General features: G+C 43.2%; 2 protein-coding genes across 7 annotated transcripts in view; one reads left to right on the forward strand and one right to left on the reverse strand.

Annotated features, from left to right (window-relative positions):
* The window catches only part of LOC121863306 (protein VAPYRIN-like), a 33792-nt gene extending 10890 nt beyond the window's left edge, over nucleotides 1-22902 (reverse strand). Inside the window, exons 1-3 of one of the 6 annotated variants that reach the window (XM_042361923.1) lie at nucleotides 22807-22902; nucleotides 18826-18873; nucleotides 11370-11557 (exon numbers count right to left, since the gene is read on the reverse strand). Coding sequence is in view for 2 of the 6 variants with exons in the window: in XM_042361921.1 (XP_042217855.1) it covers nucleotides 18826-18873; nucleotides 22807-22821 (63 nt within the window). In the remaining 4 variants the exon portion in view is untranslated. Of the gene's footprint in view, nucleotides 1-11369; nucleotides 12191-18825; nucleotides 18874-22806 lie in introns of those variants that run through there. The other 5 variants (XM_042361921.1, XM_042361926.1, XM_042361925.1 and 2 more) reach the window with 5 other exon arrangements.
* The window catches only part of LOC121863305 (zinc finger MYND domain-containing protein 10-like), an 89008-nt gene that overhangs the window by 52332 nt on the left and 9863 nt on the right, over nucleotides 1-26813 (forward strand). The gene's annotated exons all lie outside the window — the stretch shown is intronic.

Here is a 26813-nt window from a genome sequence, read left to right on the forward strand (position 1 = left end):
GGCCTACCCCATTATAAGCAAATAGCTAAAGGTCTACTATTATAATTAACCGTGTTACTAACCTTTTTACTCATGTCGAATGATGTTGAATGTAGCCCTAAATCTCTGTTACACCGCAAGGATATTTTGTATTACCCGAAATGCTATGGTCAAGACAAATACTAACCCAAATAAATTGTTCCTGCAGGTTAACACCAATAACTTTAACGGCATCGTCATAATCTATCAGGTAGTACTGATCAAATTCTTTCTCTGTACTCTAAATATCGCCACACAGATTGTTCATCAACTAAATCATTGTTTAATTATTGATGCCGGCAACAGTTCAGTTTCATTATAAGATTGAGTCATGGGCTCACTTTCACTAGCATTCGTTGGGTCAGGCTCACTTTCATCACTATCAAGGTTAATGCATGTCTTGTCACTGTCCACTTCTACCTCCTCACAGTCTGCATGTTCTTGTTGTGATACATTAGTGTCACTGTTTGTGTTACCATTAGACTCACTTTCATCGTCATTATTGCCGTCTGTGCTTGTCACGTAACTCTGTACCGGAACACAGTCTGCAAAAAGGTCTTGTGATGCACAGCAGTCACTTTTTGTATTATGAGTACAGTCGACCCTTAACATACGCGGGTTTAACATACACGGATTTGCAAATACTCGGATTGCCGCCGGAGGAATATACATTCAAATCGCGCTCGACACCACACACTGCACACCGCCTTCCACACCACACCACACCACACCACACCACACCACACCACACCACACCACACCACACCACACTACACACACACACACACACACACACACACACACACACACACACACACACACACACACACACACACACACATATCGCCCGCCACGCCACCCTGCGTTCCCGCGCTCCCTCAGTCAGTCAGTCTCGCTGTAACCACGCTTGTGTTGACATCAGCTACAAGAAATAACGCTGGAGAATTTGGGGGAGATGACCAGGTATATTGAAGCACTGAAAAACCTGGCCTGTGGTATGGACCCCTCCATGGTGCGTGCCCTGAAATTCATGCGAGGGATGGATGACTTTTTGCTCCATACAAAAACATCATGGAAGAGATGAAAAAGAGACAACAACTCCCTATCATCATGTTCTTTGATTGCCGAAGGAGGGATACAACACCATCCATCACTGGCGGCAGTGAGGAAGCAGCTGAACCCACCGTCGCCCCCACTTCACCACCAGCTATGGAAACGAGTGACGATGACCCCGATGACCCCCCTCCTGTCGCCGAGGATAGGTACGGTACAGTAAAGTGAAATTTTTATATTGCTTTTCTTGCCATGTTTATTGTTTGTAAAAATGCACAGCACAGTACAGTTCAGTACTGTACATAGGAAGTGGAGGTACAGTTATTCACAAAACATTTGTGTTTGTTGTCGGCAGTAGTGATGATGTGGAGGCGTAAGGATAAAGCGGGGACGAGTGGTGACGCTCTGGAGGCGGGAACAGGGACAAGTGGAGATGCCTGCCAGTACATTATTAATTGTTTTTATAGCTCTTTTTGCATTTTAATATTAAATAAAGTGTTTGTAAACATGTACATAGTGTTTTTCTTTACTTAAATAAGGACATGGGGGGCCAGGGGTGTTTTTAGGGTGGGGGGGGGCAGCAAAAATATGCGGATTCTTAACATTGACGGGTATCTCTGTTGCCCTAACCCCCGCGTATGTTAAGGGCCGACTGTATACCAAAATCACCATCACTATCACCAAGCATTCCTGGGGTGTCCAAGTGAGTACTGTCGTCACTAAACACTTGATCAGGAATAATAGGCTCCTGAACCCACACCAGAAGGCCTGGCCTCACTCGAGTCTTGCTCTAATATCGGGCAGATATTGCACAGCACTTCTCACACCAGTGGAACACGAATAATGTCAATGTTACGCCAAAAAGTTATCTAAAATAGCAGTAGAAAGTACACTGAACCTCCTTGTGTTATACAACACGCCCAAACTAACAAGGAGGCATCTTCTGGGCGCATGGATTGTCCAAGGTGCTGTGACATAGCAAGGGGAAATTCATTGTGATTGGCTGCCTCGAGGTATGGTCCGAGGGAGGCGCGCTGTCATTGGCTCGCGCTCCTCTCACTCTGAACGGGATGTTGCCATCTTCTTTGGCTGAGTGCACAGCCAGATACATAGCTCCAGACCTGAGGTGAAATCACCTTATTTTTGAAGGACTTTCTACCATATTTCTATTCTAGCTAGAGGGTTACATCCAACGCCAACATGTAGAGGAAGGGTGAAAAGAGTGATATCCATCAAAAACGCATTTTGGTCGGGGTGTCGCTTCACCCCCTTCTAATGCTGAGCGCCTCATTTGAAGTTGTGTTTAATATTTATATGTTGCCAACACCTACTGGACTGCTAGATGATGGAGGAGACCATAGAACTGTCCCTGGGGAACTAGTGTTGAGTGAGGAGCTACAAGGACTGGAAAGTTCAGCTCAAACACTACAAACAAGGAAATGTCCGTCAGTAGAGGATTTGAATTCAGTAGTAGTAGTAGTTTCACCCAGGACCCAAGGGGACCATACAACATGTGATTATCAAGGATGTAGAGCCACTTGGCTTACCAAGTTAGATCCTCATTTGGCTTGCATAATTCATAGCAGCTGTGTCTCAGACAACCTGTTTTCACCATTTGATTGTGCAGTTTATGATATTATTCTGCCCACCATAACAGAGTGAAACAGTCATTATTTTCATCAATGTTTTTACGTGCTCTAAGAATATGCAGTCCGGAATTCATTGATGAGGAATATAAATATATGTATAATATTGGCTTGAACCTTAAGTACCCTAGATCTTTTATAGACAATGCCTTAACATTACTAAGGAAGCTTTTTTATAGAACTGATCCTAAGCCAACCCATGACAATAAGAATCTCTTAGTATTACCATTTAACAAAAATTTCTCTCAATTTCCTATACAACTGAAAACTGAAATGTTAATGTGGCATTTAAAAACTCATGCACTGTAAAACAAATGTTCATTAAGAACTCCCCCAACAATGCAGGCAGCTGCATTTATAAGGTTCCTTGCAAGGAATGTAATATGTTTTACTTAGGCCAGACAGGTAAAGATCTTGTAACTAGACTTAAACAACATACCGTAAATATAGTGTTAGGACAGGCCAGGAATACAATGCTCTGTTTGTACATTTGAGGGATAATAAGCATTGCATTGACTGGGATAATGCCTCCTCAATATTACCTTGTAATTCAATTGACAGTAGGAGCATTATAGAATCCAGTCTCATTAAACATACCAAATCCGTCAACATGAATTTGAGTAATGGTATGTACAAACTGGATAATTTCGTAATTAAGAAGATTTGTAACCAGGTGAGAAGGTTGGGTCATCTTACCTTCTGACCTGACTACGGACTGCTGCTGTGCTTATGAAGATTAGTAGGGTCACCGCCTAGTGACCGGACCATTGTGGACACTCACTGTCCCCTAGGGACTTGATCTCACTCTCTTCTACTGTATAATTATGCCTTGTTATGTATTTCTCCTAAGTCTGTACTCACCCCTCAAGATGTGAATTACACGAAAGCGCTTGGGAACTTCGTGTTTTCTTGTTTCCTTGTGGTTATCAGCAAATACCCGGATCACGAGCACCTACAGTGATTTACTTGCATATACTGTATTTGTCGGCACCAAAATATACTGATATAAGTTATGAAATAAATTTGACACCAGTTGCTTCTGCACTGTTGCTTGAAGAGTTCAAATTTCTGAAGTTGGCAGCGGATATTTGGTCTACAATTACGATGTGTTAGTTATTGACTAAGTTTGTGCTGGACTATGAAGACAGTTCAGAAATAGACAGATGTTTTGCTGCTGCTATACAAGGGATTCCATACTCCCTGTACAACTTATCTTTGGAAATGTCGTTGAAAGCCCTAAAACTAAAAGCCCAGCTAAGGAAGCAAGCCACTAATAATGCTTCAAGTGGTAGTGCTTATTTATTGCTAAGTTCTTCCTTTTTTTCTCCTGCTTTGTTTGATGTACAACCATTGGTTAAATATAGATCAGCTGTTGAGAAAGCTATTCATATTACTGTTTTCAGGAGTCCTAAGGCCTTTCGGAAATTTAAAAGAGGAAGGTCTAACAGGGAACAGGACCAGCTGCTAGGTTCAGTTATGAACCTAGAGGAAACTTTAGAGGAGGAAACATTTCAAGACGTAGTAGGGGTGGCTGTTTGTTTAGAAGTGGAAGGAGACCTTATTCCACCACATCAGCGACCATCCCTTTCCAATAAAGCCAGACAGCTGGGTCATCTAAGGGGTTGGGAAAACAGGTGGACTTCTTCCATATGGGCGTACAAGACAATCAAAGGGGGCCTCACATGGACTTGGTTGAGGCGCCCTCCCTTAGTGTTACCAAAAAGGGGTAAAAACCCAACCCCCTTACTCACAGAATTTGTAATTCAACTGTTAAACAGAGGTGTGATAGAACTGTTGCAGTCAGAGAAATGTTTCATGTCTCGCCTATTCCCGGTCTCCAAGAAAGGCAGCGACAAATTGAGGTGGATTTTAGATCTTTCCATCCTGAACAAGTTCAATACCCAAAAAAGTTTCAAGATGCTCGCTTACGATCATCTGAGGCATCTACTTCCACCCAATGCTTGGATCTTGAAGATGCCTATTATCACATGCCTGTTGCTCCCAGGTACAGAAAGTTTCTAGTGTTCGCAGTGGGGGATGTAAGTTATCAATTCACAGTGATGCCATTCGGCCTGACAATTGCGCCAAAAGTGTTTACAAAACTGGCAAACATCCCCAGAGATTTCCTTCCGAAGGAGAGCATAAGAACTTGTGCTTATTTAGACGATTGGCTGATAGTGGGAAACTCTTTTGAAGATTGTCAAAGGGTGATCCAACGTACACTGGTACTATTTCATAACCTAGGATTAAAAATAAACCAGGTCCAATCAAATCTTATTCCATGTCAGAAATTGGATTGGTTAGGTCTCCATTGGGATACCAATCAGCAGTCAGTCAGTCTACCAGGAGCAAAAGTAAAAGATGTGGTAAACCAAGTAGAAGCCTTTTGTGTAAAGCAAGAGGTTTCTTGGCACGATTGGGAAAACTACTGGGTCTGTTGAATTTTGCCACCATAGAAGTTCCTTTGGGCAAGTTAACGAAGAAGCAACTAACTCATCTGGGGTCGAAGTTGCTTCACAGAAACAGAAATATTGCTTCTTCTCTCCCTATTCAGATAAAGAATCGTCTGTCATGGTGGATAAATTTCAACAATCTAATCGGTTCATCTCCCTGGGTTCCCCCTCAAACAGATTTGGTCGTTTGTATGGACGCGTCTGAAATAGGATGGGGATACCATTCCTCAAAAGGAGAGATCCGTGCAGGGAAGTGGAGCAACTCCCTTTGGTACAAACACATAAACATAAAAGAATTAGCAGTAGTCCTATTCTTTTTGTTGGCAAACCCAAATTTCAAAAACATGACGATTCAATTTGCCATGGACAACAGAGCGGCAGTGTTTTGTCTCAATCATCAAGGCTCAACCAGATCTTGGCCCCTTTTAAAACTGTTAAAGAAAATTTTCAAAGTTTGTGTAACACAAACACTTTACCTCAAAGCAACTCACATACCGGGAGTACAAAACAATTGGGCAGATGTGTTGTCCCGTCTCAGGCCAGTATCTATGGAAACAGAATGGTCCCTAAAGATATCGAAGTTCAAGAATCTAGTGAGGAGGTTTGTGACTCCACAAATAGATCTCTTTGCCTCACAAAACAATCACAAGATGCCAACTTATGCATCTCTGGCACGATCGAATCTTTTAGGAAATGCTCTACTCATAGAGTGGAACCGTTGGAATTCAATCTATCTGTTCCTATCTGTGAAAATGTTGCCCAAAGTGGTTCACAAACTCAGATCCTTCCAAGGAAAGGTCATCTTAATTGCACCATATTGGATCCTACAACCATGGTGTCTCGATCTGTTGGACTGGTGCCTGCATCCACTTCAATTGCAGCAAGGATGTCTCGACCAGGTACTGCACCCTCAGTTTGAGATATCCTTAGCACTTCACGCTTGGAGTTTCTCAAAAGATGTTTAAATAGATTGTTGGGTAATTACAATATAGTTAACCAAGTGATAGCAGGTCATAAACCCCAAACTTCTATGCAATATGAGAAAGCTTGGAAAGTTTTTCAATAATTTATCAGGTTAACGACTCCAATCACATTGTTGGAAACAGTGGTGTTAGAATTTTTATATTTTCTTTTCAGAGTTAAAGGCCTTCATGGACCAACTATTGCATCTTATAAATCATCATTGGTTGACCTGTAGTGGATATTTCCCCTACAACTACAACTGCCGTTTGTCTCTGACTAGCCGACTCCTTTTCGAATTCCTCAGCCTACGCCTTGTGGTCTAAGGTCGGCTTCTAGCGCTGCCTAATTAAGCGGAGGTCAACTATCAAGCCACGCCTACCTCCGCTCTATAAGACCTCACCTTGCCGTGACCTGCCCCTTCTTCTACCTACAGCCACGCAGCAAGCAACACCTCCTCTGAGCATGCTCCCGAACCAGCTCTCTCTACTCCACGCTTGTAACCACGCTGCCACTTCCCAGCACCAAGCTGCACTGTACATCCAATACAATATATATGCAGAGAGCGCATTGTAAGTTTGCTTTCTCCAACCCATCCTGAGTGTGAACCAACATCACAAAACCCCACAGACCCTCTGGCATGGGGTTTTAATATAACTTTGAACCCAAGAATTTATCAAATGCTAAGATCGTCCTTTTTCATTCAGAGACCCCCTCGGCCTAAGAGAATCCCACCTTGGTCTTTAGGTAAAGTTACTAAATTTCTTATGGGGCCTAATATGCTGCCCATTCTGGGGTCACTAATTCTAAGTGGATAACTTAAATCTACTCTTAATTTTAAGGTCGCTGCCACCAGACCCCCTGGAAAGTATGTACTGTAGTTTGTTTAGGTAGCTGGCAGAGCAAGCCGGGCAGTGGGTTGGGTTTCTCATTGACCAAATTGAAAGTGGGAAGAAGGGTGAAACATCAATCATGACTTAACTAATTTATTACTTATAAAAACATATTGCATCCAGTCACAATACAAAAAGATTTTTCCTTCATCAGAATAACCACTATTATGTTCATTACACTTCACATCAGTATACGTCTTTCATCAAATAACTACTATTATCATCTTCATTCTTCATAACAACCAATGACCTCCTAACCTCAGTCACTCGTTCTTCCCATAACACCCAACACATCAGACTGCACCACCTGTTAGAGTATACCACCACATCTCAGGTACACTCCACACCTACAAGTATGGAACTCCTCGGTATGCTTAGGTACACATACCAGGTACCTCGTGCACACTCTACTCTTGCTAAGTAGATGGGATACTTCCCAGGAAATCATACCAGTACTGGTTCCATGCCTGGTATTCTTAGGTCGCCCCATGTGGCGACTGCGAAACTTCTCAAACACACAATTATGTTTTCCTATCCTAGGTGGTGATATGTAGGGTATCCACAGATTCACAGTGGGGGAGCATAATGGCACAAGCAGAACACACCACACCCGGTTGGTTCCTCACAGTGGAGCAGTGGTGGTGGCTTGGCCGATGCTCTGGGCGAGTACCTGTTTTGGTGAGAAGCCGGGCGTCACTGAGAATAATGCCTGAGGGGCTTTGATCACCACGCATTATTGCAACTATTGCTTCACTTTATAACATTAGGCAAGGTTTTAAGATGTAAAAAATGCTAAATAAGTCTTTTTAGGGCTGAATGGAGCACGATGGAGTTTACTGACCTATTTTGGTGAGAAGCCGGGCGCCACTGAGGGCGATGCCTGGCGTCTCACACTGAACTAGGCCTACAGTTTCCAAACTTTAATTTTCACTTTGATATTATTCTGGTTCTCACATATACACTTTCCTATCTATTGTGACCTTATGCCTCATAATTATATATCTTAATTCTAAATTACTAAAGTAAGAGTCTGATTTGCTAGTTCCTGGGGAAATTCATTAGGTTAAAACATTAATTCAGCACCGTGGCGGCCTAGGCGCCAACCCGAACAAAAGCCTAGCGTCGTGGTTTCATGGCGTGGGTATACCCACTTCACTTCACTCTGTATTTAGGGATCCTTCCCTCACACGTTGCAATCATTGAACACATTCATAAGATTCTCTGATCCTTGCACTGTTCGTGGTTATTCGTCACATGGGGTAACGAGGTGTACTAAGCTCACACCGAGGTATACAAGATATTCTGTTTGAAACATAGTTTCTGGATCACTTCCAACACTTCACATAGGTCTGATACATGTATCCTTTTTCCAGATCATTGTTCTCATATATTTTCATCTGATATCTGCGGTAGCTATGTTTACTAATTGTTCACTGACGTAAATATGATGATCTTCAGACACGGTCTACACACAGTTACACTTATCCCTTATAGTACACTAGTCTGTATCAATTGGACCTTCCCAATCATCCTATAGGTATCTTGAGTTCTCCTTAATGCTATCAGTACATACTCTTAATATTATATGTCTGTACATTGGTACAATTCGTCTAAAACAATGTACACTCGCACCAAAAAGTATCGGTGCAGGGTGAGAGCGACGAGTTCCGAAACGATACGTATACCCTGCGATATGTCGGGAAGATTGGTAAGTGTATCCTCATAACCCCCCCCCCCCTCCATTAGGTGTTGCCATATGGCTGACAATCAGGGTTGCCAACATACAGCTGGAACAACTCGCCTTTCCCAATACCTATCGTCACTGGTCTCAAATTGTTCACACTACAGTATGCACCGATACTTTTTGTTGCAAGTGTACAGTTGGTGAGTTATCCTTTACCAAAGTTTCCCGTTTTCTGTGACACTACAAGCATGGTGGATTTGAATGTTATGTAGCGTAATATAAATTAAAGAGATATTAAGGATGACAATGATGTGCGCTGTACACTAATTGCAATATAAATCTGAACCTGGACAGATTGCTCCAGAAGGCAGCCTTCCTTCTAGCAATAGCAACAGGTATGAGAATCAGTGAGCTGATTTCAATTATCAATTATCCATCATTATTGGTATTTTCTGAGGAATATGTCACCCCTTTTCCTACGGAGATCCTAAGACAAAATGAAAGGGAGGATTTTCAAGCTCAACTTATCAGGATAAATCGGCTAATGGATGAGACAAGGGTTCCTCATATATTGTGCCCAGTTAGGAATCTTCAAGAATGGTGAACCAGATTCCCTAATCGAGGCCCCTATGTATTCTCATCACAAGATGGTAAGAAATTGTCTTCTAGTCAAATGACAAAATATTTATCTCGGTTAGTGAGTCAAGCAGACCCTGGCAAGAAATTTTTGGCACATGACACCAGGATATATGCAGGGTCTGTGGCCTTTCTGCGACATATGAACCTCAGTCCGATCAAGAAGTGGGCTTTTGGAAATCTTCAAAAACCTTTCAGAACAGCTATCTTCATGTATCTCTGAAAGATGCTTCACGTGTGGTGGTGCTGGGGTCCCCTCCCCACCTAGTCAATCTCCACAACCAGGACCGTCTTCCTCATCAGAGTAAAGTGAGTACAGTATCCTAATTGGGATACGTAAATTAACATTTTACCTTCCGGTAAATGTTCCTAAAGGTTTATAATTATAATGTGGACTTAAGCTAACGGAGCCTTATACGCAATGTCACCTCCCTCTCCACCTCCTGCTCGGGTAATGAAAGCTAGATGTCGCTTTCTGGATTGAACAAAAAGCCGTTTTTTTTCTAAAAAACAGTTTTTGTAATATGGTTCAGCATGCTACGTCGACATCCCACCGATTTCCACCCCTCGAGAGTTGACATTTGTTTACTGCTTGCTCTAGGGCAAGAGATGACGGTAGCAATGCATGTGATGGAGGGTGCGGGAGGGGGATTTGAGAATTGCAATTAAATGCCAGGTAGCGACGTGTCCTCCTAATATTACGTATTTAAGTAATTATTAGATGTTTTAATTGCCTGTATGTTGGCCTGGCGAGTTAATGCTAGGCATTTACATACCTAGGTATAAAGCTAGACGTCGCATTCTGGACTATATCACAAAATTTTTGAAAAAAAAAAAAAACGTCTTTTTCGAGTATTTTAACTAATAAAATTACCCACAATATTACTTGCTCAAAGTGGGCTGTGCTTTGAAGTACATTAGAAGGAAAATGTAGGATAAATTAATAAAAAGAACACAAACAAACCTTTGAAAACCTTACCTAACCTTTCCTAACTTATAAAAAATTTAAGAATCGCTTTTGAGTTTATGAATCCCTCCTCTGAACATAGAAAACATGCGTAAGGTAAGCTTTTTAAAGTTATAGGATTTTTAAAGGTTAGGTTGTAAGGGTCCCATTTCCTTACTTCATATTTATTCTCTTTATTCTTCTTTTCTATATGTATATACTTATATTCTTCTACTCTGAGTCTCTCTCTTATGAGTATCTATCTTATATTTCTTTGCTTATATTTTCTAAGTTAATTTTCTTTTCTTTACTTCTTTAATTGTTTCATATATATTATTGTATTTTTCTGAATTTCATGTCCTTACTTTCTCTCAATTATATCCTGTTGTAGTTATATTCTAAACCATGGATTAGTCTGGGAACCGTGTCATTCTTATTATAACACTTATTACTTACAACGGCAGCCTGCCACCACCCAGAATTTTATTAAAATATAACATATCTTATTGAACTGTTAGGTAGCGTGCTAGCGAGCTTCTAGGCATGTGAGTTACAATAGTTATTTTCTGAGAACCAACAGGTAGAAGGAATAGAGCGGTGATACTTGTAGTTTACTTATCCAATATTTATTAACATATGGAGTGAACAAGATGTTAATTAATTACACTCAGACAAGACTGGACCACTTAAGTCTTACTTTACATTAATAGCAAAATAAATATTCATTTCTTGATTACAACATTACACTCATTATATTACTTCATTGTCAATACAGATGATTATATAACACACCCGACAAGATCAAAAATTAAGATATTATTAAACATATGTTAGTTTGGAATGAACAACATGGCACTTTAACTAGCCTCAGTGGTCGTACACCTGGTTGGTGGACTCAACTCCGATAACAACGGTACCACTAGTAACCCCAACATTCATGGGTTTCATACTCAACCTGGGATAACTACGGTATATTTCTGCTAATTAATCCCCAATCATAGATACTATACTGCTCACTACATATAACCACGGTCAGTGGAACGGACAAGACCGAGTCCACTAGATGCGGGAGTTGCTTACGCCACAGACAGCCGAGGCTCGCTCTCAAGGAGCGCCCGGGGGTAGACTCGGTGCAGTGTCTCCACACGGCGTTCCCTGGGTAATCTTGTCCTCGGATTCTTATCCCGCCATATTAAAGACATCCTTCAAGAACCATCTTGCCCATAGGCGGCTACCGAACCTCGGTAGTGTGCCAACACAGACAGTGCCTGGAGATGCATTGCGGAAGAGTCATGAGCGTGTCAATGTCTAACTCAAATACTCAAAACTTTACGTCTGGCAGCAATACAGACGACACTTACTTTACTCGAATTACTTGGTACATGATTATTTCACTATGTACTATGTTAAAACATGAACACTGATATTCACAAAATCGACTAAGTAAAACTGACTTAACATGGCGGCGGGAAACAATCGTTCACATACCTGGAGATGCGTTGAGGAAGAGTCACGAGCGTGTGATTCTTCATTGTGCATTAGTATATATGTGAGCCTGGGGCAGTTCCGGCCTACGCATATACACCAGCAAGGCTAATCTCACCAACAACAGAAATTCTATTCAACTCGGTCATTGTACACTGAACAGTGAACGTCAGTGTCACGGGTCAGGTGAATTTCTTATGTCTATTGTTATAATCTAATCAGAGACTGAGTTTGTCAGGAAAAAGTGAAATGGACGTTAAAGACGCACTAACAACTCTACTTACAGGAAACCACAGACCACAGCCAAGGAATTCTTCCTGAGGAGAGCTGTTAGGTCTTAGAGATTTTGAGTTTGACAGGGAGCAGGTGTCCTCCTGCGCCTCACACTTGTTGACAGTGTGTCCGTAGTGCTGGCATTTGTAATAGCGTTTCGGTCTGCAGTAGGGCTTGACTGGCACAGTTACCCACGCCAGTTGAGCCTCCTTGGGTAAGGTTGCATGGTGTCCGATGAGGGCAGTGGTGTCAGACAGCTTCTTGACAACTTGGAGTTGTCCCTTGAGGAGCTCACTCAGCTCTGCTTGGTCCACGTGGGCAATTTCGGCGTGGGAGATTACTCCCAGCTGCAGGTTGTCCCACTTGTAGGCAATCATCTTTATTGGAATGCCGTTGATGTCTGGGATCTCCGCGAGCTGTGCGGGCATACCCTTCTCGGCGAAGGTGATCTTGATGTCACCATGGAGCTTCAGTCGTTCCACCTTGGTGACCCCCATGATCCCATGAGTTTCAAAGAACTTCTTGAGAACTAGGAGGTTTAATTTCTTGGGGCAGGTCGGCGTATCCGGACGTATCCGCGCCACGTTGTCAAACTCGTAACCGTTCATGGTGAGAGAGGGTCAGAGAGTACTCACTGATCTGATCTCCGTTCAAGTTTAGAAGCTCCAAAAGTTGTTGGTAGCGAAAGCCAGAGCGGGGAAAATGACAGAGGAAGGAGCAGGAGGTTAGGAAGGGAATTGTAGTGGGAGAGATAGTGCCGTGGCTTTACACGACTGCGTTTATTTGGTTAGCGCATAGCGCACGTATTTGGTTTTTTGTCTGTGTTGGGTGTGTGATCCTCGGGTCACCACTCCTCCGGATTGTGTCAGTTCAAGTTTAGAAGCTCCAACAACTTTCCCTGAATACGAATTCGCAACCTTTCGATTTACAACAGGTACCTACTTTACTGCTAGGTGAACAGGGACCAAGGGGGCAAGGATGAGTGTCCAAACAACTTTCGCTTGCCCGGGAATCGAACCCGTGACATCTTGCTTGCGAGGCAAGAGCGGTACCGCTTCTACCACAAGCGCCCCCTCAACATGTCCATGGCTAGGCTGAGGTGTATTTATACGAATCTCCAGGATCAGAGAAGCGAGGTGTGAAATGAGTGGCGCCAATCACCGGGCAGTCTGCGAGTGGGACCTGGTCTGTGGAACTCGCTGTTGATTGGCTGGTATCAGACGGCAAGTGATCAGTCAGCAGTTGTAGGGGAGAGTATCCACTACACCCTCACAGTTTTCTGGACTTGCGACTTCTTCAATTTTGAGCCGTGACCCCGTGTGGGACAATGTTCGGTGGATTTGGCATCCTGTGTACCGCCGGCAAGGCCATGGGCTCGTAACACTCGTCTTGCCTGCGGTGCCCACCGTTTCTTTGTGGATGTCGGTCACACGAGAATAACCCGTTATAGTACCTCCTTCTTTCCTCACACAGCCAAACTCTGGAATGCTCTGCCTTCTTCTGTGTTTCCATACTTATACAATCTGTCTCACTTTAAAAAGTTGGTTTTCCAGCATCTTCGTGGTGTAGATTAACACAGTACAGTATAACTTTTTTTTTTTTTTTACGGGATTTAGCCAACCCGGGCACATGTCAAACGACCCACAACGGAGCCTGGGGGCGAAAAAAAAGAACGGAAAGAAATTGAAAATATAGAAAAAAAGGTTATACTGTATTAATCTACACCACGAAGATGCCGGAAAACCAGCTTTTTAAAGTGAGACAGATTGTAAGAGCATGGAAACACAGAAGAAGGCAAAGCATTCCACAGTTTGGCTGTGTGAGGAAAGAAGGAGGTACTATAACGGGTTATTCTCGTGTGACCGACATCCACAGAGAAATGGTGGGCACCGCGGGCAAGACGTGTGTTACGAACCCACGGCCTTGCCGGCGGTACACAGGATGCCAAATCCACCGAATATTGCCCGTTAAAGTACCTGTAAAAGAGAGAGAGTGAAGCAACATTGCGGCGAAGAGAAACGGAAGAGAGATTGTCGACTAAAGGAGAAGAGTTAATAAGACGAAATGCCTTTGATTCCACCCTATCTAATAGTTGGACAGAAGAAGAACCACCCCAGAAATGAGAGCAGTACTCCAAGTTAGGACGAATGAATCCCTTATATACTTGGCGCAACTGCTCAGGAGTGAAGTAGCTGCGGCATCTGTACAGCATTCCCAACTTTCAGGAGGCAGCTTTAGTTATACTAAGGACGTGTGATTTCCAGGACATATTGGAGGAAATGGTGAGGTCTAACATATTTATTTCAGAATTTGGGAGGATGATAGCCTCCTGAAATGTAATTGGTGGGAGATCGTCTAATTTACAAAGTGTAATTGGTAAATATTGAGTTTTGTTACTATTGAACTCAACCAAGTTTGTATCTCCCCATTCAGAGATGCTGCACAGATCCGCGTTGATAGAAGTAATATCAGTTCTAGAAACAGATCTAGTTTGAGAGTTAGGAGGAAGGGGAAAATGTGAGGAAGAGTGAAGAGTAGAATCATCGGCGTAAGAATGGATAGAATTAGTTGTAGTGTGAAGTAAATCATTGATAAAAAGAAGAAAGAGAGTTGGTGAAAGAACAGAACCCTGTGGGACGCCACTATTGGTAGAGAAAGAGCGAGAAATCGATCCCTCGACAACAACTGCCATGGATCGATTCTCAAGGAAGCTAGAGATGAGAGAACAAAGTGGGGGAGAGAAACCAAAAGAGGGAAGTTTAGATAGCAAAGACTTGTGCCATACCCTGTCAAATGCTTTGGAGATGTCGAGGGCCACAACAAAAGTTTCCCCATAATCCCTAAGAGAGCATGACCAAAGATGGGTGCAATAGGAGAGCAGATCACCAGTAGATCTTGCCTGGCGAAAGCCATACTGGTGATCCGACAAAAGAGAAAGGTGTTCAAGGTGACAGAGAAAATGGGAGTTCAAGATAGTTTCGAAAATCTTAGAGAGGGATGAAGTTAGGGCAATGGGGCGATAGTTAGAGGGATTAGAATGGTCACCCTTCTTCGGGATGGGCTGAACCAAGGCATGCTTCCAAGAAGAAGGAAAAGTTTTGGTTTTGAGGCAAAGGCAAAAGAGGCGAGCAAGCACAGGGGCCAGGGCTTCAGCACACTCCCTCAGAACACTAGGGGGTATTCCGTCCGGTCCGTGCGCCTTACTCACATCCAACCTGGATAACACACCGGCAACCCTGCGAGTGGAGATTATAGGAAAGTGCATAGGTTCAGTAGGAGGTGCAGGGGTAGGAGGGGTAGAGTGGGAATCGTCTAAGGTGGAATTAGAGGAGAATAAGGTGCCAAAGAGGTTGGCTTTCTCAGGGGGAGAGTTGGCTATAGAGTTATTGGGACGGAAGAGGGGAGGAAAAGAAGGCCTGCAGAAGTTGTTACAGATGTTTTTAGCTAAGGACCAGAAGGATTTACTCGAGGAAGAATTAGTCAGGACAGCAGTCTTTCTTTTCATAAAATTCCGCTTGGCCCTACGAAGAATAGCCTTACAACGATTCCTAGAAGTAATGAAAGAGGTGTGGGTAATAGGAGGAGATAGTTTCATAGCTCGATATGCCCTATCTCTCACCCTGCAAGCAAGAGAGCAGGAGCGATCAAACCATGATTGTAATGTGAAAGTTTTGGTAGAAGATAGGATAAATGCACTCATACCGCCTTGTATAACCCCAGCAATGCTGTCAGCACATACCGAGGCATCCCGAGTGGAAAAGCAACATTCATCCCAAGGAAAGTCGGTGAAGAATTCTCGCAAGGATTGCCAGCTTGCCCTCCGATAGTGCCATAGTTGACGTTTAGAGGGGGGTGGGGGAGGTGGTCGTGCCCAGTTTGATTTAATAGAAATAAGATTGTGATCAGAAGACCCTAAGGGGGCAAAAATTGAGTATGAATAGTGTGAGGGGTTAGAGGTAAAACAAAGATCAAGAATGTTAGCAAGTTGATCGTGTCGATCAGGAACGCGTGTAGGATGTTTGATTATGTGTTCCAAATCATTAAGTAAGGAAAAGGAGAGTGTGTCTCAGCGCCACCTGGGTCATCCCTTGCAGAGCCAAGCCACTCTCTGTGATGTACATTGAAATCCCCTAGGTAGAGGATCTCGGTGTTGGGGTGTGTGGATAGCAACGACTCATGGCAAGAAGTGAGATAGTCAAAGAGTTCGAAATAGTTGGTAGAGTTGGGAGAACAGTATAGGAAACAAAGAAAAATAGTCACAGTAGGTAGAGATATTTTGAGCCAGATGACATCATAAAGGGGAGATTCAAGATCCGTGAGTCGGGCTATAGGTGTACGTGTGTTGCAGTAGGCGCATACACCTCCCTAAGAACGGAAGTAGGTATAAAGGTTGTAGTTAGAGACTTGAAAAGGTTTGGGTGAAGCTGCTTTGTTCAGTTGAAGTTCGGAGAGTACTAACAGGTCGGGGGAAGGGGTTGATAGTGGTGCTCCACAGAAGAAAAATTGGATCTCAGTCCGCGAATGTTGGAAAAATGAAGTGTGAAAAAAGCCGATCCTCCAGCAACAGCGGTGGCGTCAGTTAAGGCCCCAGTAGCTTGATGATGATCAGGTCGGCCCTGGGGTCCACAACCTTCTCGATCAGTGGGACCCATCCGAGAAGGCCCCGCTTCAGTATTAGTATCAACTGACATAGGAGAATAAAATAGAATGAATAAAACAGATCAAGAATGAGTTTTGTTTTATTTGTGGTGTTGTCAATAGTAAGAGAGACAGTTGAGACCCTGCAATTGTATGTAAATGAGGCAGAAAGATAGATCAGCAACCTGGTCACAATTTTCGTGATGCCATATGGCAGCAGGGTCTACCATTAGACAACACATTAGGCTTCCAGTATCTTACCAGGCGGTAGTACCTCCCTGTTTGGTAGCTGCCTACTACCTATATTGGATAGGACCTAAAAACAAAGGATTGCGCCTAGTTGAAACCTGTTTTGGCTCCGCCCATTTTAAGTTTGCCGCTCTCCGATTTCATTAGCCGTTGGTGACTTTGGTGCAACAATATTGATAATTACTCAAATATGATTGAAACCTTAATACCATTACTCATAAGATACTTTAAATAAGGGTGAACAAGTTGATTACAGTTCTGTAAGTGCATAAATTAATAATTAAATGAGCCTGAAATTCGTGCACAAATATGCAAACACCTAGCCGCGAGAGAAGAAGCGCTGAACTGCTCTGATTGTTTCGTGTGATCTCAGAGTCTGGAAGAAATTATCTTCATAACGGGCCCGATTGCTTGTGTTATTTTTAGTTATTGTTGAATGATTAACTTTTTTCCTTTTTTGTCTTTCTTTCCATAATTTTCTATATATTTTCTTCACTGCTTCTTTCCGTATTGTGTCCAAATAACAGTTCTCTTAATTTTATTGTTTTCTGAAGACTGTGTTGTACAATAGTTATACTCAAGACGTGGTAAAATGTCGTATTTTTTAATGACAGTCCGGGAAAGCTAACGCGTTAGCTTTCTCATTACACAAGGGGGAACCATTATTATTATTTATGCACTCGTATCTGCTTCTGGTGTGTGTGTAATAATTAACGGTTTATTGAAAAAAAAATTCTGCAGCCCGAAGGCTGAAAATATACATTGGACATAAATGACTTATTACATACATTGGTGGTTTAACAAAAGCCTTCATTAGCGAAAGGTAAAGGAACATACAGTGAACATACAGATTAATGTAGGTGTTGAACAGCAAATTCGTAGTGTAGTAACTCCCTCCCAGATGGTGTTAGGAGGAACTCACGTGGTGTAGTAGTTCCCTCAGATGGTGTTATGAGGGACCTGGCGTGGTGTAGTAATTCCCTCGCAGATGGTGTTATGAGGGGCCTCATGTGGTGTAGCAATTCCCTCACAGATGGTGTTATGAGGGACCTCATGTGGTGTAGTAATTACCTCACAGATGGTGTTGTGAGGGACCTCACGTGGTGTAGTAATTACCTCATAGGTGGTGTTATGAGGGGCCTCACGTGGTGTAGTAATTCCCTCACAGATGGTGTTATGTGGGGCATCACGTGGTGTAGTAATTCCCTCACAGATGGTGTTATGAGGGGCCTGACGTGGTGAAGTAATTACCTCACAGATGGTGTTATGAGGGGCCTCACGTGGTGTAGTAACTCCCTCACAGATGGTGTTATGAGGGGCATCACGTGGTGTAGTAATTCCCTCACAGATGGTGTCATGAGGGGCCTGACGTGGTGTAGTAATTCCCTCACAGATGGTGTTATATGAGTGAGGTTTGGTCTTCGGCCTTCCTATCGTAGACGGATTAACACTTCTCTGGTTGTTGTTGGGTCTCACGGGCCGTTATCACTTGGTACCTGGGACCTCACTGTGTGAAGGTTAACTTGGGTACGACTGTTACTGTTGAGTTGTTCTCACTGACTTAAGCACTGTTCACCACTGTTCACCTCTGTTTAACACTGGTTCCGTTCCTTTCCTAAATGAAATTGTAACTTCTGGCGAGAACTTGTTGATATTCCGGTGGGGAGGAGGGTTCAGGGGAGGGGGTTGGTATGGGCCAACTTAACAGTTGACCTGGCTGCTCTGAGAGGAGCGCCAGGTACGTCTTGACCCTTCGGTGGTCAAGTGTGTGTGTGTGTGTCACTCATATGTGACTCGTGCAGTACCTCACCTTGTCCTAATGTCAGTACAAGACAATATTATTATTAGCTATCAGCCACGATCACTCATATAATGAAAAAATAACACTCACAAAAGGTAGATCACCCGTCTCATGGCAGCTGCACTTCCTCTCAGTTGACTGTAGGGACAAGAAGTGACACCTGTATTTATAGTTCTCTATTTTCCTTATACTAATGTAAATCTTCGAGCTTTGACACTCCAGTAAGCTATTAGGCCAGCAAACTAAGTGATTACTCTATGACATTATTATTATTATTATTATTATTATTATTATTATTATTATTATTATTATTATTATTATTATTATTATTACTAGTATTATTACTAATATTATTATTATTATTATTATTATTATTATTATTATTATTATTATTATTATTATTATTATTATTATTATTATTATTACTACTACTACTACTACTACTACTACTACTTTTTTTTTTTTTTTTTTTTTTTTAAACGTGGCCTCCAGCCTCCCCCAATAGCCACACCTTCGCCACCATTTATTTACCTTAATATTAAATATCCTAATACATAAGAAGCTATCCTATCTGTGTTAAATTAGTTGAGCCGCAGATCCATGCGGCATTCGGTGACTGTAGCCTCATAGACAATATCTGCAGCAGTTGTCGGAGTAGGGGCAGAAGCTCTCGTTCCCCTGAGGCAGAGCAAAGCCGACCGAAGGAGAGAGAAGGACAGTCGACATCTCATCCAGGCTGTGACATAACTTCTGGGCTGCTGCTTCTGTTCGGAGATCAGCTCCGCGAGTCTGGCGTAGAAACATCTTGCACTTGGGCCCATCCCACCAGAGGTTGTGAACACTAGAGGAGTGAAGCTGCCTTGATCAACATTTTGAATTCTCTCCCCATATGCCCTTCTCTTGTCGTTCTCGTTCCTCCTATGCGCAGCATCGAGAGCTAGGTTACGGTGACAAACGGCCATGGGATCAAAAATCCTGATGTCGAAGAAAGCTCGCTGTCCCCGCGTCCAGAATCCTCGAGCACTGACGTCCACACGGGCTTCGTTAGATGTGTTTGAGGTCCTGTGTTGGAGGATCTCGCCATCCAGTGGAAGGAGGGTCGGTTCTACCATGACGTCCCGGCAGATTTCCTTCAACATATTTGCTGTGAGATCCCTTACCTCGTCATGCCTCATGCATATGAAGCCCCCCTTCTTGCAAACCATGGCGTGATCGCCATCATAGGAATAGCCACACACGCATTGGGAGGGCAAACCATCTACTGGCCAACCGTACCTTAGAGCAATGGCATCTGTAAATTCTTGTTTGTTAAGGCTGAAACCATTTGCCCTTATCGGTAACGTAGTTAACCAGTTCGAGGCGCCCACCTCCTGCGCTATAGCTACTTTTTTTGTCAAAATTTCTGGAACCTGCAGCAATAGTTGCTGCAACATGTCATTTTGGCAGTGCTGCCGATCTGTTGTAATGGACCTACGGATCTTATTAACTTCGCTGGTGTCCACTTCCCCTGTTGCATTCTGGGCTATTATGTGATCAGTGAGGGCTGCCGTGAGCTTAAGTGAATTTTGATGTTCGGAGTCAGCAATCTCCTCTGGATTAGTTAGTCCCTACTACTACTACTACTACTACTACTACTACTACTACTACTACTACTACTACTACTACTACTACTGCTGCTGGGTGGTCAGGACATACACATCAGTGTTTTGGTTGAGCAGTGAATGGTAGTGCTCTTTCCAGTGCTGAAGGAGGCCTTCATCTATAATTATGGAGTTACCATCGGGTGAGCAGAGGGGGGCTGCACCACGAGTGATTGGTTCCTAAAATATTTTGGTGGAATTGAAAAATTCGCACATTTTGTGCTGATCTGTAAACTTTTGTGTTTCACATGTTTTATTTTTAAACCAGTCATTCTTTAGATTGCAAAGTTCCCGCTGGGCCACAGCATTCTGCTTGCGGAAGGTGTATCAGCTTTGGTCCGAGACTGAGGGTTGTTCTGCCAGTCAGTTAAAGCAGCACATTTATCATTGACGAGTACATTGATTACCGGGTCATTTTCAAAAACCAGTCCTGATGTATTCTTTCGACCTGGCCGAGGATCTCTCTGCAGGTTTTTGTCATGACAGTGTTGAGAATATCCCATTCGGCACTGAGATTTGGGTTGTTCATTGTCGGGTTGCTTATAAGCCCATGTTTGAGCTGCTCTCTGAAAGCATGTGCTACCGCTGGATCCTCCAGACGCTAAGTGTTAAAACCTCTTCTAGAGGGTTTCTGCCTTCGCCGTTTTGGGGCGACGTAAAGTGAGAGCTTGGCTCTGACAAGCCGATAGTCAGTGGTCTGAGCCACTCATGGCATGGGTGATGAGGACATCATGGTGATCTCTTTCTCTGACAATGATGTAGTCAATGAGATGGCAGTGTTTGGATCGTGGGTTCTGCCACGAACCCTTGAACTTGTCGGCCTGCCAAAACAAGTTATTGGTAATAGTGAGGTTGTGTGCAGCACACTTGCTGAGGAGGAGTAGGCCGTTGGCATTAAACTTGCCGAGTCCATTTCTCCCTATGATTTCCTGCCAAATGTCAGCATCTCTGCCAACTCTGGTACTGAAGTCACCAAGGAGCACAACCTCATCTTCTCTGGGGATAGAGGTTAGCACTCTGTCGAGGTCGGTGTAGAAGGCCTCCTTGATGTCATCCTCTGCATTCAGTGTTGGGGCACATGCACTGATGAAAAAGGCATGACGTGAGTGATTCAGTGGGACTCGGAGCATCAAGAGGCGCTCATTGATCCCAACAGGCATATCAGTTAGCCTGTGTAGGATACGTTGGCGGATGGCTAAGCCAACTCCATAAATGCGGTTTCTCTCAGCAGCAGGTTTACCCTTCCAGAAGAAGATATAGCCAGAACCCCGTTCTGTGAGTTGACCCCCGTGTGGGGGCCGGGACTTGCTAATGGTTGCTATGTCGATGTTATACCTAGTCAGCTGTTTTGCCATAAGGGCAGTTCTTCCAGGATGCTCATTTGTGTCAGTATCCAGAAGGGTCCTGACATTCCATGCAGTGACCATAAGAGGTTGTATAGTTTGTGTTTGCTTGGATCTGTGATTTTGATTGTGTTTTCGACCACATAAGGATGACCTTACTGGGTGCGGTTGCCCAATTAGGTTGTTTTTTTCGGCAGGCTATGTTTAGGGCACCTTTTCTAGCCCCTTCCCCATGTGGGGTGAGCAGAGTGGCTCCTCGAAAGGGCTGCTCAATTGCACAAACAGGACCGGATTGCACTGCTGCCTAGATCCCAGTGCATAAACGACCATCTTATCTGTGCAGCCCATGTGTAGAGTTGTGACTAGAGACTCCCAGCAGTCATCTTTGCCTGTCCCCCTCGCCACTCGTCCATCACCATAGGACTTTTGGGGGTATAAGGGATTTTGATGATGAGAAGTGTGATGAGCTGGATGATGGCTGCACATGAGTTGATTTATGTGGTGAGAGGGAGAATTGCAATGGACTGCCGCTAGCTCAGTTTGTTGGGTTTCGCCTTAGTAGCCTGTCCATCATGCCGTTGGGGTCTTGTTGGAGCTCTGAAAGCCTGTCTGCCTGATGTGGGGTTTCACTGCTGATTTTTCGTTTGGGATTTACTCCCGTAGCCTTATACCTACCAAAGTTAATCAGCAAGGCAATGGTTGGCAAGCACCAGGACGTGTCCACATGTCAGTGAGCCTACGCGCCGTCCCTCTGAGGTCCACTGCTACTCCGAGATCCCCTGCTGGTCTAGCCTGGACCCACGAGCCACCCAGTTACCGTGTGTTGCAACGAGGAGGCACAGCAGGAGTCTTGAGGTTGAAGAGGCTGTGTACTGGCAGGGGAAGACTTATGTAAGTTGCTTCCCTGTTCGCCACGAGGGCTAGCCAGCGGTGGAAGCTGAAAGCGAGAAGGAGCAAGCAATGCCTGCACCTTAACGCTAACATAATGCTGCCACACTAGAAAAAATTACACCGCCCTGTGCACACACACACACACATTTTCACCATCAGTACTGCCGATTTTAGAGTTTATGTGGTAGATTACTTACGTAATCAGACCCCATGGTGTGCGAGTGACCTCGCCGCAGGTGAGTTGTCTTGTGTCTTGACGTCCAGAGTGTGTTGGTGGGACTGTGATAGCGACATCACCGCAACTCGATAGCCGATAATTCCAGATACGGCTTATCTATACACGATAAACAATATCATTTAATCGAAGGTTATTTGCACACACACACACCCACACACATTAGTAAATTATACACATTTAAGAAATACAAATATACCACCTTTTCATATTTTGCTTTTCTTTGGAGGCATTAATTATTTAATGATCTCAGTAAACACTGGGTGCATTAATTTAACGAACCATCAGTTAGATATAAGCAAATTAGAATGCGATAAGTAAAGTAATGCGACGCTAAATTATCCATAATACACAAAACTGCTACTGAACATTGTATAGTAAAGTTATACAATCTAGTGTCGCTGTATATTAACATTAGCGACTAGTGCGGTGCTTTGGTTTCTCGCTTAGCATGATGGAAGTACAAAACACATCCCCACCGTGCGCGCGCACTAGCACGCACACACGTGCGCTCGAGTACAGTTCTCACAAGTCAAGTCGATGTGCATGTAATATTGTCTCAACACTGAATCGTCAGAGTTGCTACTCCAATGGCTCACAGTGGAACAAACGTTCTACAGACGTTTGAAATTGATCATTATATTGAGAAGTTAGAATGTATCAACATGGAGGAAATGCTTACATTAAGGTAAGGGGTGGTGGAAAGAAATTAACGCGTCCCTGTTGTCATGGTAACGGGCGCTCAGCCGTGTTTTGACAGTGAGCCGCACGTGCGGCACAGGAACACTAGCACAAACTATGATTCCCAGTGAAGGTTTGTAATTTATCTTTCTCCTAACTGGTGATGTTAGAACACATCTCCCTAGCTAATTTGGATACTGCATAAAGATGAACTCCCAAATGTCATAGAAATTGCACCCATGTCCAGTCCTAATTAAATTTCAGATGATACTGCTCGTACTCACTTGTATTGAGGAGACGTTGCAAAAATTGGTTAGTACACCAGTGGAAAAAAACATGAATAATGTGGGCTAAGAGGAAATGCTGTTAAATCTAAAGTAATGGTTGTTTCCCAATTTTAAATAAATCCTAAAATAAATATTATGGAAGAGAACAGGGAACTCAAACAAGTGGAGTATTTTGTGTATTTAGGAAGTAACATTGACTGTGTTGGTAGATGTGCAAAAGAAACCAAAACAAATTGATCAAGCAACACCAGCTATAAGGATGGCACTTTAAATGATTGGTCCCAAGTTGAGGAAAGATCAATATACAAATCAAGGAATGTGGACCATTCTCCTAACAACACACGTTAACTCGTGTGTTTTCTGTATTTTCGCTTTATATTAGACGCCTTGTACTGTACCGGGTATTCCATCGGCTTTTTCTACAGTAGTTTTACAGAAATAAATTATCGCGTAATTTATCAGTTTATTGTGAAAATACACCACTGAAGGTTGGGTCACAAAAATTTTAACTTGTCAACGGCACATTTTTAGTTAATATTACAAATTATTTTTCAATACAATAGAATACTGGATTAGAAAAATGTTTATTCACTGCAAATTACTCAAAATATCACTGTCACTTATGTACAGTAGCAGTACGAGTACACAGGACCTATAGCAAAAATGTCGGTGTTTCAGTTTCGGCCATTCATTGACTACTTCCTCGAGGTCTATTGCATCAGTTATATCAGTTTCACAGCACAAAAACAGGAATGAATACAAATGGTCTTCACTGCAATTTGATCGCACAAAGTGTTTGATAACTTTCAGTCTCCTGAATGTTCTCTCATTATTTTGCCACAGTGACTAGTGCAGTTAGAACGTAGCAATATGCTCACCTCCCAGTGTTGTAAGTTCAGATTGTTGAGCTACATTTTCTTCATAAATTCAACGAATGGAAATTTCAAATTCAGGGTATGATATATGATTACTGCAGGGGGGCGACGGTTATAGATGGTACAGGCCTAACCAATGCAGTGTTTACTTTTTTACTTTTACTTTTATCCTCTTTATCACTGATCGGCTCTTTAGACTTTTCTTTTCCCTTTATCCTCTTCACCAAATAATCGGCTCGTTAGCCGCTTGGGCGATCGGTCAAGTCTTTGTTATGCACTGTTGGCAAGTACTGGGCATGCACTGGCTCCTGAATGTACCTGAATCTGCTCCAGTGTTGGTCTAGTCTGGTCTTGAAAGAGCTCACACTCGGTGCCGTCACAGCACTTTCTGGTAGATTATTCCAAGAGTTTACAATTCTCACTCCGAAAAAGTTTGCCCTCACAGTTTTCTGGACTTGCGGCTTCTTCAATCTTGAGCTGTGACCCTTGTGGGGCGAGCGTCCGCCAGCTCCAAGTAAGGACACTCGACTGAGTAGTGCCCCTTGAGATGCTTATACACCTCAATTAGTAGTATAAGCTAGGCAAGTTCAGGCGCTCCAATCTCTCAGGGTAGCTGAGGTGCCGAAGTGCAGGCACCAGTTTGGTGGCCATCCTTTGAACATTTTCAACCAACTGACACTCCCTAGCATATCTCGGGGAACAGACGGGGTGACAGTACTCCAGATGGGAAAGCACTTGACTCTTGAAGATCGTTACGAGGAAGGGACTGTCTAAATATCTGAACGACCTTCTTATAAGACACAACAATTTATTTGCCTGATTTACCTTCTTCTCGCAATTGCCCGAGAACTTCAGCTCATTGTCAACGTACACACCTAGGTCCTTCTCACATTCAGTCTCAAATAGAGCAGTTTCTTCATCCCACTGGGACATATGATACGCCTCCTTACCGTTGGTACGCCCTAGGTGCATCCTCTTACACTTCGTGACATTGAATCTCAGCAGCCATTTCTTCGACCATTCTTGGAGCTCACAGAGATCCTTCTGCAGCTCTTCACAGTCCGCTTGGTTCTTGATTTCCCGAAATAACTTAATAACTTGGCGTCATCGACAAACATTTGTATGGAGGAGTGTACAACGTCAGGCATGTCATTTATGAAACAAACAAACAACAACGGGCCCAATACACTGCCCTGTGGTACCCCGCTTGTGACAGGTACAAATGATGATTTCGTGCCATTAATCACCACACACTGCTTGCGGTCATGTAGAAAGTCTTCTATCCACCCTAGGACATTTCCTAGAATTCCGTACCCTTCCAGTTTGATTTTCAGCCTTTCGTGGGGTACACTGTCAAAAGCCTTGGCAAAATCTAGGTAAATATTGTCGATATTACCACCCCATTCCAGAATATGGGTCCAAATATCCAATACCTTGAGCAATTGTGTTAAGCAGGAGCGCCCCGGCATAAAACCGTGTTGGCAATCCTTTACAAGGTTGTTTCGTAGTAGATGTTCCATCGCGGCATCTCTGATAATACTCTCAAGTACTTTTCATATTATGCTGGTCAGCCAACATCAACGCAGTAAACGTAGACATCTACATCCAAGCCAAAAGAACATGAGGAAAAGTACGAGAGTTAGACTCAGAAACTGTAGCAAACTGGCTCGACAAAGAACCACCACCAATACCAAAATACATCTAAAAATTATCAAATTCAATACAAAAACAAAAGAACTGTATAGCCATTAAATACTGCACCTTCAAGTCAAGCTTCAATCTTTCAATTAAACCAAAAAGATAGGACCACCTCCTTGTGAACAAAAGTAGCAAGTTGGATCCTACACCTCTTCTTAGAAATTAAACTTCCCTACTATAAACAAAACGTTTCAATTCCCTAAAACAGAAAAATGTTTCATTAAAAAGATGAGTGACCAAAGGACACTATCCTTGGCCTCTTCAGCCCTTGTCTTCTTGCCCCTTCCTTCCACTCTTATTAAAACAAAAGATACGTTGCTCAGCCAGCTCCACAAGAACCTGGCCAGAGGTCGTCACCCCTTCCTTGAAACAATGGCTACTGCAAAAATAAACATATTTTTAACTAAATGACAAAGGCTTGAGAGCTA

Source organism: Homarus americanus, unplaced genomic scaffold (genome assembly GCF_018991925.1).
Source record: "Homarus americanus isolate GMGI-L3 unplaced genomic scaffold, GMGI_Hamer_2.0 scaffold46197, whole genome shotgun sequence".
Lineage (NCBI taxonomy): Eukaryota > Metazoa > Arthropoda > Malacostraca > Decapoda > Nephropidae > Homarus > Homarus americanus.